At 41.5% G+C, this 18,967-nt stretch overlaps 1 protein-coding gene across 2 annotated transcripts in view; it reads right to left on the bottom strand.

The window, feature by feature from the left end:
* Positions 1–18,967, bottom strand: part of C4BPA (complement component 4 binding protein alpha) — a 52,273-nt gene that overhangs the window by 22,400 nt on the left and 10,906 nt on the right. Inside the window, exons 4-12 of one of the 2 annotated variants that reach the window (XM_015079973.3) lie at positions 18,021–18,120; positions 13,720–13,805; positions 13,350–13,544; positions 12,161–12,343; positions 11,291–11,491; positions 7,111–7,296; positions 3,879–4,052; positions 2,970–3,145; positions 2,032–2,447 (exon numbers count right to left, since the gene is read on the bottom strand). In XM_015079973.3, coding sequence (XP_014935459.2) covers positions 2,274–2,447; positions 2,970–3,145; positions 3,879–4,052; positions 7,111–7,296; positions 11,291–11,491; positions 12,161–12,343; positions 13,350–13,544; positions 13,720–13,805; positions 18,021–18,120 — 1,475 coding nt within the window. In that variant the 3' untranslated portion in view covers positions 2,032–2,273. Of the gene's footprint in view, positions 1–2,031; positions 2,448–2,969; positions 3,146–3,878; positions 4,053–7,110; positions 7,297–11,290; positions 11,492–12,160; positions 12,344–13,349; positions 13,545–13,719; positions 13,806–18,020; positions 18,121–18,967 lie in introns of those variants that run through there. The other variant, XM_053208980.1, reaches the window with a different exon arrangement.

The following is an 18,967-nucleotide window of genomic DNA, read 5'->3' as shown; positions in this document are numbered from 1 at the left end:
GGCACCTGTTGGGATGAGCGCGGGGTGTTGTATGGAAACCAATTTGACAATAAATTTCGTATTTTAAAAAAAAGAAGAAAAATTTGGAAAAAATAGTTACGATGCACAGCTAATTAAACAATAGCAGCACACAATGTTGCAATTCTATTCCCAGAATGTCTGAGGGACCCCTGAGGCTCCTTCCACATCCTCACTCCCCAAAACCAAAAGTGAGGATTGATGTTTGTTACAGCAGATTGTTGACTTGTTGGTGAATTTTAGTTGTTTTGTGCTTAGTGTAGACGATTATTCGATTTATGAGAATTCAGATAACAAGAGAAACCTCAATGCGAGATAAGAACTCAATAGCTCACTCAAAAAAAAAAAAAATGCAGTCAGGGAGGACAAAAGCAATGCCACAGGGAACCTGATAAAGAGAAATGAGAGTTTAGAGTGGTGAGAGAGAGGTAGACCAGAACAGACGTCAGAAGAGAGCCATAGAGAAAAGGAAACTGGAAGAGGCCATATGTGCCCTGCGCACGTCCCGACCCTGGAGGCTACTGCAGGCAGAGCCAAAGAGCCATCGGGCCACCAGGGTCTCTGTGCCTGATGGTGCTCCCTGGCCACAGGAGACTGCTCAGGGGGCCCACAGGGTTGGCTGTCGAAGATGTTGGAACAAGTCTCCACCGATGGGAGAGGGGAATTGGTGGACAAACGTTCCGGGTCCTCATCCCTGGAAGGACTCTGCAGAATTGTGATCCACAGGCTCTCAGAGAACAGTCTCAGATCTGCACACCTGTCTGCAGCCTCAGTCGACACCCCGAGAAAGCTCCCTTCTTCGCTGTGTTCCCTTTCTCATCTTCTCATCCCGCTACCCACTCGCTCACCGTGCTTTCTGGGGCCACCTTCCAAGGAAATTAGTCACCCACAAACCTCTGTCTAAGATGAAATCCAGAATAAACCTCTCCTGCGTTCCCCGAGGCTGGGGCAGACGAATGGCTTCCAGGACCCTCAGTGGAACCTTCCATGCCAAGTGGGTTTCTCTCGCAGTTCCAGCCCATCTGGGACGTGTAAAGTTCAGTGAAAGCCTGTGGGACACCAGTGCCTCTGCAGAGTACATTTGGGGAAATTGAAACAAAGAGGCCAACGTTCCCCTCGAGAAGAGACTCGCTGAAGGAGAGATTTCAGAGGATGCAGGCGTCGGAGGAGGTGGTGAGAGAAGGAACAACAGCCTCCAGGATGCCACCTGTATATCACAGGTGATTGATGGGGGTTTCTCCTCACGTATGGGATAGTCGCTCAGGCCGCGTTACATTTCCATCAAGGACAACGGGGCCAAATCAGATGGTGGACTTGGGAACACACAGGTGGCCATCATGTGGGCCTCACATTCGGCAGCCTTTCAGCGTTTCTTCCCTAAAAATGGAATAAAGAGGTTCGGACACAAACACAAATCCCATTCGCGTCAGGTAGAAGTTGAGGGGCAGCATTAGAGAGGCAGAGGCCAGGTTCATGGGGTTTGGTAAAGGACGTGACTCCCTTCAAAGGGGGGAGAGTGGACCAGGACTTCGGGGTGTGTCTACATTTACTCTACTGAAAAGAGAGGGAAACAAGCCACAAGAGAGTCTTAACGATACAGAAGTAACACAGAGTTTGTGGAAGGAAGTGGGGGGGAGGATGGGCTACATGGGTGATGGAGGGCACCCCAACTATATTTAACTAAGGAGGGCACTTGTCGGGAGGAGCACGAGTGTTGTATGTGAGTGATGAATCACTGAATTCTACTCCCAAAACCAACATCGCACTGAATGTTAACTGACTGAAATTTAATTAAATAAATAAAAATAATAATAATAAAAAAAAACTACTAAAGCCCTGGGTGATTTGTACACATGAACCTGTGTAGTGAGCGATCCCGGGAAACGCTTTGCTGTGAGCCCACATTAGTGTCCAAGGCCCTTACAGGGAAGTAATGAATTACTTTAAGCAATGGATTACTTCAGAGACCTCATTAAGAACTGAGTCCCGGCGACCACAAATAACAAAACTAAATTTGATGTGTAATTTTTTTTTACTTGAAAACAAAAATGGGCACTTTGTGTCCAGAAAAGCAAAACCATGAGCTATGAGGTGATCGATAATTGTACAGTCTCAAAGACTAAACGTGAACAAATTGTCCTTTCTAGACATTTATTACCATGAATGATGGGACAAAGGGGGCAGGAGAGTCGGTAAGCTGAAGCGACCAGTGTTGTATTGAAGGCAGCACGTGTTTCTCCCTCTCTTGGGAGAAATTACGGTGGTGAGTCCATAGCAGGATCCCTTGCCTTGTCTCTCTGTATTTCCAGCAGTTCAATTTCCAAAGACAATTTATACACCTCCAGGGCCATTTTCACATCTTCTGGGTTGGGGAGACACTGCATGACCTTTCTTCCTGCGAGCACGTGTCCACAGCCTTCAGGAATCACCTAAAAGAGATGTAGGTATGGAGTGGGGTTGTCAGTGTCCTCCTGACAATGACAAGACTAAGGGCTCAGGGCCAAGGCGAAGCCCAGAACTTGCAGGTGAGCAGGAAAAACAGAAAACACCTCGGGCCCCAACTTAGTCCTCCCTAGATGAATAGGGACGGGTTCTCAGACAGCTTCACAAGGGGCCTCTGTGAAGACAGAGGCTGTTTCTGAGACCATCCAGAAAGGGAACACAGAATATTAGATAGTCTAGGAGAAGCCAAATTGGGTCTCAGTGTTGCGGGCATCCGACACCGTCTTCTCCCTAAGGGGCTCCGGTTTTCCTATCTCCAGTGAGAGAGGAAAACTTGTCACTCCTAAGGGACCACAGTGCTTCAAGATAAAAGAGAGTTCCTTGGAGGGACTCAGGAGTGAATCGTGACAAGTCAGATCTCACCATTGCTGGCTGGGACGGCGCTTGTGGAGAGGCACCATTTTTAGGGTTTGATAGGACTGGAACTTTCCTTGAACTGTGCCACTTACCCACTCACACTTGGGCACCTCGAGGTCCCAGGTTCTGCTCTCTGAGCAAGTGATGCTTTGCGGACCGACCAACTCATAGCCAGCGTCACACTGGATGCTGATATTTTCAGCTTGAACGTATTCAGTCTTATCCACGGACAGCTTTCCGTGGGCTATTTCCGGTTTCATACAGACAGCTACAAAGGAAACATGGTTTCAAGGAATCCATAAGTATAAGAAAAAGGACACGACAACAAGCTAGGATTATAAGATTTAACTATCGTGGGTGCTGTTAATTGCTTTATCTTTTATTCGGTAGCAATAATATTCGTTAGCATTTTTGTTGCGCACTGACCACATATCAGACTCGAGCTAAGCACTTTATGTGATTCTCTCAGCTCTGTGAAGGGAGGACTGTTATTAGTCCCATTTTACTAGGAAAAATTTCAGAATACTTCTTGAAAGTGGGAATCAGACTTAGATTTATGACTGGGAGAAAGACTGGGGAGGTTGATGGGTTTTTTTTGTTTGTTTGTTTTAATTTTTTTTTTTCAACGTTTATTTAGTTTTTGGAACAGAGAGAGACAGAGCATGAACGGGGGAGGCGCAGAGAGAGAGGGAGACACAGAATCGGAAACAGGCTCCAGGCTCTGAGCCATCAGCCCAGAGCCTGACACGGGGCTCGAACTCACGGACCGCGAGATCTTGACCTGGCTGAAGTCGGACGCTTAACCGACTGCGCCACCCAGGCGCCCCCTGGGGAGATTGATGTTAATGTAGCCCCTTTGTAATGTTTGCATCCGGAACACAGTAATGATTTCAAGTCAACCACATCAAATGTTTCTGTGCTGCCCCTGGCGGGAAGAAGCTGTACTCTCGGTGCTTTTGTGACATTTCCACCCACCTGACTGGAAAGGGAGCAGGAGTTACCTTTACATTGAGGGGCTGCAGGAGACCAGCCTGACGAACTGCAAGAGAGTCGAGCTTCACCAACCAGAGTGTATCCTTTGTCACATTTATATATCGCCTCAGTACGACTGAATATACCAAATGCTTGATGTCGTTCGTACTGTCCATGGTCAATGGTAGGAGGGAAATCACAGCCTTGATGGTGAGAGACAAAAGTGACAGAGTATGAGCTTGTAGAATGTAAAATATAGCTCCCCCCAGAATCTGCGTGGTTTGTAGGAGGCTTCCTTCTGTCCTGTGATCTTCTCTGCCCATGGGGTCAAGTGTCAAACCCAAGACCTGGGCTGCCCCCTTGTAAGTCTCAGGGTGAGGAACCACCACGGCCCCCTCATTAGACCATTTGACAGTCATATCCAATATCTTCAAAAGTGTAATGGGAATAAACAAAACCAATGCTAGGTCCAAACTCCATATTGAGTTCTTGGTCTATGGGGTAAGACTAGTCATATCCAAGAAGTCAAATAGAAGCCATTGATTCTCCCCATTGTCTTCCCCAAGAAGGTGAGATACTATATTAAAAAATACATCATATGCCAAGGGGAAAGTAGAATGGGAAAATTGGTGCCACTCTTGAAGAACAAAAGCTACGTTCCCATCATATTGCCATTTATTTCCCCAATCTGTCTACCAGGAAAACTAGGATTCTGGGAAATTACAGTAAAGTATTGAAAACTGAACATTTTAGTCTCATTTCACATGGGGTATCTTTGCTAAAGTAGATTTAGTTATCCTCAGGTAAATGGGGTCACTGGTTTAGCTAATGCCTTCTTTTCATCCTAATCGGAAAGAAGGGGTCAGAAACAGTTTGCATACACATGGAAGGATCAAATCACACATTTGTAGTTTTAGACCTGGGTATGATTAGTCACTTACCCCTGTCATAATAGCATCTGAAGATACTACAACTATCTGGACATCCACATTGATCCAGTATATCAATGGCATCATGTTAATTCTACTGTATGGGCAAGAAGAAGCTAATGTGTAGATAGATAGATAGATAGATAGATAGATAAGAGAGAGAGAGAGAGAGAGAGAGAGAGACACGTAGATACCTGTCCCAGTTCCTGGTGCAGACCCCTAAACCCTTGTAAATTGCTAAGTGCTGAGAACCGTAAGAACATCTTTTGTTCTACTGAGGCAACTTTCAGTGGCTCCTGGATGGGAGATGGTCACCAGAAAGACCAAGCCATGAATAAAGCATGGAATTTTTCAGCCCCACTCTCCTCTCCAAAGAAGGGGGAAACAGCGTCAATAATTGATCATGCTACAGAGGGTAAGCCTCCATAGGAGGAGCACATGGAGTACATGGTTTGGAAAGCTGCCAGGTGGGTGAACGCATCCACGTCCTGGGAAAGTGATGGATCACAATTCACAGGGACTGAGGCTCCTGTGCTTGGGATCCTTCCAGACTTCACCCTATATATCCCTTAATTTGGCTGTTCGTTGTATCCTTTGTCAGATCCTTTAATAAACTGGTTAATACAAAAGTGTTTCCCTGAGTTCTGTGAGCCACTCTGGCAAATGAATGGAACTCAAGAAGGAGGTCATGGGAACCTCCAGTTTGTAGCCACGTTGGACAGATTTTGGTGGTAACCTGGGGACCCACTACCCACATTTGAGATCTGAAGTCAGGAGGGGCGGGGAAGTTTTGTGAGACTGAGTCTTTAAGGTGTAGCATGTGATACAATCTCCAGGTCCATACTGTTGGAACTGAGTAAATTACAGGGCATCCAGATGGTGTTGTGGAGAATTCTTTGTGTCAGAAAAAAAAAAAAAAAACCACACGTTTGGCCACCAGAAATGCTGTGAGTGTTCTGCGTGAGTAGTAAAAGGGACACACAAGGGAGACAGGAGGTGAAGGGAAAGACTGGGCTTTTCCATCCTTCGTAATGATGCTCCAGCATATAGAAGGTAAAGATTCAAGGGTTTGCCAAATCAATGCAATATTTAGAGGTCCAGGGTACACGGCTTGTTAGGCTATCCCTCCAAACTAAAGTCGAACTATTATAAATGGCACACCACACCAAGGAAAAAAAGATGCACAACGTATAATAGAACCTTCCCGTTTCCAGAGGCAGGATCTTCCATACGTGGGAATACGATTCCAGCCCATGAGCTAGATGACATAAAACATAGCTGGGTTTGTGTGCAGCCCATGTTGGGATACAGCTCGGCAGCTAGTTCACTGTCAGTGAAATCGTCCTGTTGCTTGGACCTTAGGACCCTGCAGAGCCTCGTATATTGAAGGTGGCTCTAGTCGGAAAACATACATATGTCAATGGCACGATCACAGCATAGACCCTTGAGATCCTGAAGCAAGGCCATGCACTGCTGCAGAGAATTATGTGCTGTAGGAGACACAACTCTTGGCATGTTGTTTGGTCCTGATAGGAACCGTGCCTGACATTGGGTCATGAAGTGAGCATGTGCCAAAATCACTCTTCATGAGCTTGGTCTCAGAACCAACAAGTTAGAAGGCCAGGCAGGGAGCAAACCGTTCGTTTATAAAATGGAAGTCGTCATCTGGGATTGAGCATGAGCAGGACCTGATGGCACAACATCTGGCACAAAGAGGCTGCCCGGATCCTACCTGTGCCCATCCACCATTGCCCAAGTGCCTCTTTAGCTCGTGCTTATGGCTATGTGGGAGGTATCCATGATAACCAATTGACAGAACAGAGGAAACCCGAGCCTGGTTCATAGGTGTATATTTGGGGTATGTGTGTGCAAGCTAAATGGATGAACACAAAAGGAAAGGAGGAAGTTTGAGGAAGAAAGGAAGCAAATTTAGACAGATGGTTTCAAACAGGTTTGAGTGGGTATTGAACTGCAGATTAAGGCATATGGATCAGAAAGAAGGCAAGAAAAGACAAAAATACCAAGAGAAACAAGGCAATAATTGAAAAGTCCAGCTGATCTATTACATGGGGCCGATTTCCTGATTCAGAAAAGCAAAGCGAAGCAAAGCAAAGCAAAGAAGCAAGGTCAAGAGGATGGAAATAAACAACGGGGGGTGGGGGGGAGGAAAGTTGGACTAGGGGGTGGGCAGTGCTCTTTAACAAATTTATCCACTCCAAAAACCGTGCAGGGTATACAAAATCTTTTAGCGAATTTCAAACCTTTCCTTAATAATCTCCATCGCTTTGATACAAAGAAACATCTAAAATAACACAAATCCAAAAGCTCTTACTCTCATCACATGTTGGTGTCTTGGGATACCAGGTGCCATCTCCTTGACATCTAGCTTCAAACTTGTATTTCTGGTAACACGTATATAAAACTGCGTCTCCATTGAAAAAATCACAGCTATTGACAGAACTAGATCTCTGTTCATTGATTTTGCCATTCTTCAGCTCTGGTGTTGGGCAACATACCTCTAAAAAATTAAAAGTGAGACTAAAGGTTAGTAAAATTACTTCAATGAAGTTCCTATGGATAATAAGCTCATTTCCACCTTCCGAGGATGTTGCCACTGAAGAGAAATTGGAGAAACAGAGGAGGGTACCAGAGACACTTGGATCTGCTCTCCCTGCCCCTGATTGCTAAAGGACTCCAACCCAGTCATTTCCCTCCAACTAAATAGTTTCATTAGGAGCCTCCAAAACGAGAAGTGGGATGAAACCTCTATGAAAATGTAAATTTTCAGAAGTATTCAAAAGCAATGACAAATGACACCCATCGCTTTGTGTTTTCACTAGGGTCACAGCATTACTAACCCCGCTAATAACTTACGCTGCCTCAGTAACAGGAGGAAAACTGTCCTTAAAAGTTTATAGCCAGGGGCGCCTGGGTGGCTCGGTCGGTTAAGCGTCCGACTTCGGCTCAGGTCATGATCTCGTGGTCTGTGAGTTCGAGCCCCGCGTTGGGCTCTGTGCTGACAGCTCAGAGCTTGGAGCCTGTTTCAGATTCTGTGTCTCCCTCTCTCTCTGCCCCTCCCCTGTTCATGCTCTGTCTCTCTCTGTCTCAAAAATAAATAAACATTAAAAAAATTAAAAAAAAAAGTTTATAGCCACCTGACAACTAATGCACAGAAAGACATTTAAATTCTTGCGTATGGCCAGGAGTTTTCTTTTTTGATGCCAAATTTAAGAGAAAGAGCTATTAAGGTCTTTAATTTTAATGCAATAAGAGCTGATATAAAGATATAATTTCTTATTCATTAGTAGAACTACTTTAAGGTAGAACTTGATATAGTTTGAGGTAAAGAAAATATCAGAGCAAATTAAAATGTCCTATTCTTCACATCAGGAGGTTGACTAGCATTACAAAGGGGATACTTTTGGGCATACTCAAATACTCTCACCACTCATTTATTTATGAATTACAATAAAAATGTCCAAGATTGATATGTTTTCTAAATTATAATATTCATATTTAGGTAATACTGTAAAAAAATACTTTTAAGTATTTAAGTCATGAGTGCAATTCCACACTGAATCAGATTGTCTGATAATTGGAATAAATACCATTTCACGTCTGCTTTTTATTATTTTTAATAGTTTCTTCTTTTAAGTTTACTTATTTATCTTGAGAGACAGAGAAAATGAGTGAGGGAGCAGCAGAGCGAGAGACAGGGAGAGAGAACCCCAAGCAGGCTCCATGCTGACCGTGGGGCTGGATCTCACAAACCATGAGATCATGACCCGAGCTGAAATCAAGAGTCGGATGCTTAACTGGCTGAGCCACCCAGGTGTCCCTCACTTCTGCTTTTTAAATGGTTAAAAAATATCCTTTATTAAAGCATTAAATCAATACGACTCTAGTGAGTAAAATAAATATGATTTTAAAGTAGGTTTTTGAACTTCCAACAAAAAAAGTCCAGGGCCAGATGGCCTCACTATTCCCAGGTGAATTCTACCAAATATTTAAAGAAGAGTTACCGTCCATTCTTCTCAAACTATTCCAGAAATAGCAGAAGGAAAACTTCCAAATGTATTCTATAGTGACAGCATTACCTTGATACCAAAATCAGAAACAAACACCACTAAAAAAGAAGACTGCAGGCCATAATCCTAATGAACACAGATGCAAAAATCCTCAACAAAATATTAACAAACCAAACTCACCAATACATTAACAGGACCGTTCAATATAAACCAGTGAGATTGATACCAGGGATGGGAGTGTGGTTCAATATTTGCAAGTCAATGAATGTGATACATCAAATTAACAAGAGGCAAAACATGTTTAAAAACATATAATCATTTCAAAAGATGTAGAAAAAGCATTTGACAAAACACAACATCCATTCGTGACAAAGAAAGTGTCCACAAAGTGGGTTTAAAGGAAACATCTCAAAATAAGGTCACATGAAAAACCCATGGTTTTTCATCATAATGATCATGGCGAAAAACTGAAATCTTTTCCTGTAAGACCAAGAACAAGACAAAGATGCCCACTCTTGCCACTTTTATTCAACATAGGACTGGAAGTCCTAGCTGTAGCAATCAGACAAGAAGAAATAAGAAGCATCCAGATTGATAAGGAAGAAGTAAAACTGTCACTATTTGCATATGACATGATACTATATATAGAAAATCCTAAAGGCTCCTCCAAACAACTGTTAGCACTAATAAATTCAGAGCAACTGCAGGACGCAAAATCAATACATAGAAATCTATTGTGTCTCAGGGCCCTGGGTGGCTCAGTCGGTTAAGTGTCCAACTCTTCATTTCATCTCAGGTCACGATCTCACAGTTGTGAGTGCAAGCCCTGCATTGGGCTCTGCGCTTTCAACGTGCAGCCTGCTTGGGATTCTTTCTCTCTCTCCCTCTCTCTCTCTGTCCCCCTCTGCTCTCAGTCTCTCTCTCTCTTTCTCTTTCAAAATAAACAAATAAAAGCTTTAAAAAAAGAAATCTATTCAGTTTCCATATACTAACAGCCAAGTAGCAGAAAGAGAAATTAAGAAATTAGTCCCATTTACAATTGTACTAAGAAGAATAAGATGCCTAGGAATAAATTTAACCAAGGAAGTGAAAGACCTATACTCTGAAAACGATACGGCATTGTTGAAAGAAATTGAAGATGACACAAACAAAAGGAGAGATATGCCATGCTCGCGGATTGGAAGAATTAATATTCTTAAAATGTTCATACCACCCAAAACAATCTATGGATTTAATGCAGTGTCTGTCAAAATACCAACAGTGTTTTTCACAGGACTAGAACCAATAATCCTAAAATCTATATGGAACCATAAAGACCTCTAATAGCTAAAATAATCCTTAGGAAGAACAAAGTTGGAAGTAACACAACCCCAGCTCTTAAGACATACTACAAAGCTGTAGTAATTAAAAATGTCTGGTACTAGGACAAAAATAGACACATAGACCACTAGAATGGAATAGAGGGCGCCAAAGTGAACCCATGCTTATATAAACAACTAATCTGTGACAAAGGAGGCAAGAATATACAATGGGGAAAGCACAATACTTTCAATAAATGAGTATTGAGAAGACTAGACAGCTACGTGCGAAAGAATGAAGCTGGACCACTGTCTTACACCATATACAAAAATAAACTCAAAATGGACTAACGACCTGAATGTGAGACCCAAAACCATAAAACTCCTAAAAGAAAGCATGGGCATTAATCTCTTGGACATTAGCATCGGCAACATTTTTATGGATCTATCACTTCCAAACAAGGGAAGCAAAAGCAAAAATAAATGGTTGGTGCTATGCCAAAATAAAAGGTTTTTGCACAGTGAAGGAATCCCTCGACACAGCAAAAAGGCAACCTACTGAATGGAAGAAGATATTTGTAAACGATGCATTCAGTAAGGGGTTAATATCCCGAATATATAAAGAACTTCTCAAACTCAACACTGAAAAATCAAATAATCTGATTAAAAATGCCTGAACTGACATTTTCCTAAAGAAAATATACAGATGGCCAACAGACACATGAAAAGTTGTTGTTCAACATCACTAATCATCAGGGAAATGAAATTAACCACAGTGAGATATCACCTCAACCCTGTCAGACTGATTGGTAGCAAAAGAACAAGAAATAGCAGGTGTTGGCTAGGATGTGAAGCGGGCTCCAGGCTCTGAGCCGTCAGCCCAGAGCCCGACGTGAGATCATGACCTGGGCCGAAGTTGGACGCTTAACCCACTGAGCCACCCAGGTGCCCCCCCATTTGATTTTGAACGAGGATAAGGAAAGGTTATAATTCTCAGCTCCTCCAAGACTTGCATGATCCCTCCTGACAATAATACTGCACTATTCTGTTGAATTATTATAATTCTCAATTTCTCTTGAAAGATAAAATTTTCCTCCATTTAAGGTAAAAAAAAAAAAAAAGAAAAGAAATACTAGCCCAGGTTGGGCATTTAATATACAAAAAGATTTAAAAAGCAGAAACTCACCCTTACACTCTATGTACGGGGTCCAAGTCAAGTTTTCCTGACATATCACAGTCGTAGGCTCATCTGAAATAGGTTTATAGCCATCACGGCACCTGTATTTCAGCATAGTTCCAATAGGATAAACTCCCTGTTTTGTTGGCATCTGGTAGTTATACATCTCCCAGGAGGTATGTGGGATGTCTGGTAAGCCAAGACAACTATCTGCTCGTCGAAGAAGAACAAGGGGGAAGCAATGCCATTACTCGGGATGCAACCGTGATCATCGACTAGCCTGTTCTACCAAAGGATGCCATGTGTTCATTCAGTCAGGAACTATCTTGCCCTGGCTGATGGATCAGCCACACCAGAAAACGGACTAGCACCAAGTTATCGTTATTAGTATTAACGTAATTCTCAGTGACTCACATAAGTTTATAATTGCAGAGTGTCAGAATCATAGTTAGGCCATATAATCCTTTTGTGGAAGTTAGGAAAAGGCATTCCCCCCCTCCACACGGGACACTTTATTATGATCTGTCAAATCAGTTATCATAATGTAATGATTTTTTTTTGGAACAAAACTATTTTCTACTAACTGCAAGAGAATTGTTGAACGAAATATACTAATCTACAATGTTAATGTCTCCCTTTAGTGTTGGAGAGTCCACAACCCGCGCAACTCTATGTGGCAGCATTTTGTGGTTATAGACGACCTTGCCCAGTGGACTCTAATCATTTTTTTCCCAATAACTACAAGACAAAGACAGTCATTGATCTAAATTTAAATTTTCACGGTGGGGCAAGTGGGTCTAGGCATACAAGTATGCCCTCACCAGCATTTCTGGGTAATTTAGATGGAAACATTGAAATCCTTTCATGGCCCGTACTTACTGAGCTCACAAGTGGGAGGAGGAGGGTCCCAGTTGTTATCTTCTTCACAGTGGATTAAACTGCTTCCTTTGAGAATAAAACCTCTATTGCAGTCAAACACCATGGAGTCTTTATAAGTATAGTGGGGTCCAAATCCCAAGATGATTTTTCCATTTTGAATCTCTGGCTTAGGACAAGTGACTTCTAAAGAATCACAAGAAGAGACAAGTGGGTCATAAGAGAGAAATGGCAATGAAGATATTACTGTTGTTGTTAATCCTGTGTCAACTATAACACAAAAGCCTAATAACACTATATGTCAAGCGGACCCATAGAGAACATTTTTTAAACGTTTATTTATTATTTTGGAGAGAGAGAGACAGAGAGCAAGCAGGAGAGAGGCAGAGAGAGAGGGAGACACAGAATCTGAAGCAGGCTGCAGGCTCCAAGCTGTCAGCACAGAGCCCGACGTGGGGCTCGAACTCTCAGACCGTGAGATCATGACCTGAGCCGAAATCAAGACTCAGACACTTAACCAACTGAGCCACCCAGGCGTCCCCAAGGCTCTTTTTAAAAGCCAGGGCATGATTTACTTTTCTCTCTTCACCCACTGAACAGATGTTGAAAGCACATGTTGATGTGGAAATACCACAAGATCAAAGCTGCTAAGTTTGTTGCTAAATTTCCACCTAGACTCCAGCTGCCCTGGAGTCTCCTGGACACTCAGCAGACTGAGTGTGAATGAAAACCAACCTTTACTTTGCAAAGCCAATGAGATATTGGTGCTGTTTGTCACTGCACAGTGGTACATCATGCATAAGTACTAGTTGAGAGAATACATGCATACATCATGGCAATTATTAGTCTTGTCATCATTCCATTTCCCCCAACAAATTCACCTTCCAAGCCAAATTCACCTTCCAAATCACAATGCATCATTGTGACTTAGCTTTTTTTTTTAAGTTTTTTTAATTATTTTGAGAGAGAGAGAGTATGCATGAGCTCGAATGGGGCAGAGAGAGAGGGAGAGAACCTCCAGCAGGCTCCATGCTCAGGGCGGAGGCTGATGAGAGGCTCCATGTAGGGTTCGATGTGGAGGAGAGGGGCTCGATCTCATGACCCCGAGATCACAACCTGAGCCACTGTCAAGGGTCAGATGCTTACCCAACTGAGCCTCCCCCCCTCCCCCCCCCCAGGCACCGTGACTTACTTTTACAAGTAGGAGGACTTGGGCTCCAGACGCCTGTTTTTTTATTTTTCACTGTGCAAGAAATGGAGGCTTTGCCTAAGAGCGAGAAGTTGGGGTCACAGCTGTAGGTGACAGAGGAGCCATATGTATAGAAATCTTCATCTCCACCGCTGTGCTTCCCATTACTGATGGCTGGAGGAGGATCGCACTTGGCGACTGGGATGAGTGAATGAAGAGAAAGAAATCATCAGGGAAGGTATCCTTGCAAATCTAAACTTCATGATGCAGCTTTTAATGGCGGGTAGAAGACGCAGCAAAGATACACGGGAGTTTTAGTACCGAACATGGTTGATGTAGGTTTGTGGTCAAGTCAGAAAAAGTCTTTACTTACTTATACATTGTGGGAGAGGATGACTCCAATCAACTCCTCTATCTTGGATCTCACAATGACTAGTGGCTGAGCCAACTAAAACGTATCTGAATAAGAGAGGGCCAAAGATTGTAATGAAATTCCTCTGACCCTAAATGAAGCTGGACACAGGGGTCTAAATACGTTAACTGGTTACGCAATATTAAACAGTGAAGAAACAATATTTTCTAAACAGCACTTCCCACCGAGCACTCCGTTCAGTAAAACTTATCACCGCAGTGAGATGTGTGTGTTCGTTCATTCATTCTTTTATTCTGGAATCTGTTGGCGGGCAGCGACTATCTGTCAGGCATGGGGTTTATCCCGAGCTCAAACGGGACAATGTAGGCTAAAAGGCTCATTCGAGTATGTTCCGAAGTGTTTTGTAGATGTCGGTACCAGCCAGGTTACTGGCCCCAAACTCTCCTGTCCTTGGACAGGCAGCCTCCCTCTGATTTACAGGTGCTTACCCTCTCCAATACACCATTAGCTCTCTGTTCACGATCCCCATTTTTATAGCTCTTGACAAGTTCTAAGCTTTCTTCAGTTTGTCTTACTGCCCTCTGTATATTATGGTAACAGAAAGAAAAAGCACTGTTAGTATGTCTTAAAATTGTGCTATCATCAAGGAATAAATGTACACTCTGATTGAAGATTAATGCAAATGGGACCTCCAGTTGGCTTTATTTAATAATAAATAATAATACGTAATAATCCTAGTTGGATTTATTTAATAATGACTTAAAGAAAAACTAATCTTTTAATAAGATAAGAGACACTGAGATGTAAGCATTTCTTCATTTTGAAACTTCTTAAAAATGTACATTTTCCAAACTACTCAGGAAACAAAGTGAAAAGTGTGGTTTCCAGCTATTCCAATAGGAACACTTTAGTGTTCCGACAGCACTTGCGTTGTGAATCTTCTCACTTTCTGTCTTGGGAGCCATAAGGGATAAATAAGGATACATGTGAGAAAACAAACTAAAGGGAGCAACAACATTAGAGGAAAACGTTAAGCACGGATAGCAAGCAAAGGAGAATCAACACATACTCAGTCGGAGAACCTGACAAAGGAACACAACACAAAACAAAATAGCTATTTTGAAATGCATATCAAGTAAGTATTACAGAAGTAAAATAATAATCTACATTTTAAAATAGCAGCTCGCAGCACAAAATGTTGAACTAAGAGAGCTGTTCCAGGACAACAAAGAGTAAAATTACTAAAGATTATTTTGAGCTAAAGGCACTTGAAATGTCAGACATAGGAAGGGCACTTGGACTTCTTTTCTTTCTGAAAGCAGGAGATAAAACTCTTCATGTAGAAGATGCTCTCCCTATACCGCGAGGAAAAAAACAGTCTTTTCACCAGAGATGAGGAGTTGAAGCCAAGAGAAATCTATACAGACAGACCTTGCGGAAATAACCCTTAATCTTCCTGTAGCCTCCCCATGTATTTTGTTACTTTTCTACAATTGTTACTTTTTATTCAACCTAGCATATAAACACTTAGACCTAATCACTTCTTGGGTCTTCAGTTTTCCTGTGTAGACTCCCATGTATGTCTAAAAATAAAATGTGTATGCTTTTCTCCTGTTAATCTGTTTTATATCAGCCTAATTCTCAGGCCCGTTCAGAGACCCTGAGAGGGGAGAGGAGAAGTTTTGCATCCCCTATAAGAACCTGTGCTTGTCCAGGGAGACTCAACATTAAAAAAAGAAAAAAAAAAGTCTATTCTTCAAAAATGAAGTTAAACACTAATCCAGCACTGATTTTTTTTATTTTTATTTTTTGCATTTTAATATAATTTATTGTCAAATTGGCTTCCATACAACACCTGGTACTCATCCCACCAAGTGCCCTCCTCAATGCCCATCACCGACTTTCCCCTCTCCCCCAACCCCCCAGCACTGAATCTAAAATATGCCTAAATTTAGGGATGCCTGGGTGGCTTAGTCAGTTAAGCATCCAACTTTGGCTCAGGTCATGATCTCACAGTTCCTGAGTTTGAGCCACGCGTAGGGCTCTGTGCTCTTCGCACAGAGCTTGCTTTGGGCCCTCTGCCCCCGCTGTCTCTGGCCCTCCCCCTCTCATTCTCTCTCTCTCTCTCTCTCTCTCTCTCTCTCTCTCTCTATCTCCCTGTCTTTCAAAATAAGTATACTTTTTAAAAATAAAATAAAAGATGCTTAACTTAAAACTTTATGTAGAAAACAATTATCATCAGGAAAAATTTTTTTAAAGCCAAGAAGGCAGGACTACCCATATTGGCTATTAAAACACATTATAAAGTCTTGATAAGTATGTCACTGTGAAATATGTATATGAATATACAGGCAAAACAATGGCTTTGAGTAGAAACATATATAGATACATACACGATATATATAAGACACATATGAGAATTTATTACAGTACTGAAAAGCACTCTCAAATTTGTAAACTGAAGATGGACTTTTGGGGTAACAGGTTCCAGTCATTTGGAAAAGCATTGCCTAAAATAGGCACCTCATGCTGTATATTGTATATTGACTCCAAATGGATCAAAGCTTTAAACATCAAAAAATATGAAAACGTACAAGCAGTAGAAGAAATCTAGGCAAACCGTTTAAAATCTTGTATTGGAGAAGGGCTTTTAAATGAAGACCTAAAATCTAGAAGTTATTTTATTTTATTTTATTTTATTTTATTTTATTTTTTCACTTATTCATTTGAAATGAAGAGAGAGAGAGTGCGCATGCAGGGGAGGGGCAGAGGGAGAGACAGAATCCTAAGCAGACTCCAAGCCCGGCATAGAACACACTCATAAGAATGAGATAATGACTTGAGCCAAAATTAAGAATCCAACACTTAACTGACTGAGCCGCTTAAGCACCCCCAGAAGCCATTTTAAAAAGAGAAATCGATAAACTTGAAGCCAAAGTACAGTTTTTCCTTGAGAAGAAAAAAAAATGTATCAATACCAAGTCAAAAGAAAAATTATATACTTGGGGGGAAAGTCTGCAGTTCATATCAGAAAAAAGGTCTAAACCCTAATATGCATAGGTTCATGTGTATATATCTTGTGTGTGTGTGTGTGTGTGTGTGTGTGTGTATAGGTTTATGTATGTACATATCTACCCTAGAAATTAAGAATAAAAATTTCAACAAATTAATTGAAAAAATAAGCAAAGGAATATGGCAAATAGTCCCCAAATAAATACAAATGTCTCTTGAACACATAAAAATATGCTCAACCTCACTCATAATAAGAGAAATATACGTTGAAACTATGGTGAGCTTCCAGTTTTACCTCTTAAATTGGAAAATTTTCAAAAAGTTTACAAGGTTTCTAAAGATTGACAATACAGAAAGTTTTTGAAGAGAAAGGCATTTACATACCCTGCAAAACACTGTAACCTCTAAGGAGAGCAATTTTGCAGTATCTTTAAAATTTTCAAATATGTGTACTTTTTGACCCAGAAATCCCACTCTGGAAATTGACCCTATAGATATAACTACATCTGTAAAAATTTATATATGTGCCAAGTAATGCATCCGAACACTGTTCAGAATAGCAAAAATTGGAAATATCTATGGATCCATCAAAGAGATTGTTAATCCATGATGCATCATACGATAACATTCTTTGATGTTGTAAAGGCAAATCAATAAGAAACTTCTAGGCACAAACATGAAACTATGTCCTGTATACACTGATGAGTAGAAAACAAGGCAAGACTCAGGGTGCCTGGATAGCTCAGTCAGTTGAACACCCAACCCTTGATTTCAGCTGAGGTCATGATCCCAGGGTTGTGGGATCAAGCCTGGTGTTGGACTCCATGCTGAACTTGGAGCCCACTTGGGATTCTCTCTCTCCCTCTGCCCCTCTCCCCCACCTGCACTCTCTCTCAGAGAAAGAAAGAAAGAACGAAAGAAAGACAGAAGGAAAGAAAGAAAGAAAGAAAGAAAGAAAGAAAGAAAGAAAGAAGGAAGGAAAGAAAAAGAGAGATAGAAAGAAAGAAAGATTCAAAGTTAGGTTCGTTATTGGAAAGTTGCGATAAAAACGTATACTAATTTCTTAACTTGTATTTTTAAAGATAAACACCAGAAAGATACATAAGAAAGCAAAAAAGTGGATCCCTGTTTAAGGACACAAAGGAATGGGTGGAGGGTGAGAGAGTAGAAGTGACAATCCTCAGCGTATACGGTCTTATATCACTTTTACTTTTGAACTATATGAACACATTAGCTACTTTTTAAAAAATTAACTTAAAAGAATTGTTTCTAGATTGCTTTGCACTCACCCAGTTGAGCAGACGAATTCTATGCGTGATCCAAACAAGATATCTGTCTTAACTATCACTTGCCCGTTTTGTAATTCTCCAGGATGTCTGCATCTTTTCTCTGACAAAAAAAAAAAAAAAATTCAAATGATAATTAGTGATTCCAAGTATTCACAGATAAGGCATTAGAAAAGAAGATTGATTGATTAGCTCTGGCCTATGCTTCCAGAAAGACCCAGAAGCTGAAATTCAAACTTATTTCTGATCCTGAATCACTAAATGTGTACTTTGGGGGATAAATGAATACAAAACGTGATCCCATATTTTTCTGGTACATTTCACCACTAAAGAAAAGGACTCCGCTAAATCACTGTGGTAATGGAGTCTACGACCCAGGATAGACACTGATTAGGGAGCTATGGTCCATTCTATATTTGTGGCATATACTTTGTATTTAGGCCAGTCGAAAATGCATATCATGAGTTACAAAAGGTACAATAAAAAGCATAGACTGTATACCCTTACTATTGGAAAAATGTTACGGAATATATTCTCAACCACAAGTGAATCACAGAATCTTCTTCCAAACACAGCAAATATTTTGGGTGAAGTTTCTTTGGAAACTACATTACCACTCTCTAGCCACATAACTTTTTGTTTTAAGTTTACATGTTTATTTTGAGATGACAGAGTGCATGCAAGCAGCGGAGGGGCAGAGGGAAAGGGAGAGAGAGAGAATCCCAAACAGGTTCCGTGCTGTCAGTGCAGAGCCCAATTTGGGGCTCAATTCCATAAATGGTGAGATTATAGCCTGAGCCGAAATCGAGTCGGAAGCTTAACCCACTGAGCCTCCCAGGCATCTTTGTAAAGAATGAATATGGTTTTCAAAATAGTAAAATTGAATTTGCAGTTCACTTTGGAAAGAAGTGTTTACCGAACTACGTTGTAAAGGATAAACTTATTTTTCA

This window comes from Acinonyx jubatus, chromosome E4, assembly GCF_027475565.1.
Source record: "Acinonyx jubatus isolate Ajub_Pintada_27869175 chromosome E4, VMU_Ajub_asm_v1.0, whole genome shotgun sequence".
In the NCBI taxonomy this organism is placed as follows: Eukaryota; Metazoa; Chordata; class Mammalia; order Carnivora; family Felidae; genus Acinonyx; species Acinonyx jubatus.
The sequence above is the reverse complement of the archived record's forward strand: the minus strand, read 5'-3'. Positions and strand labels throughout refer to the sequence as shown.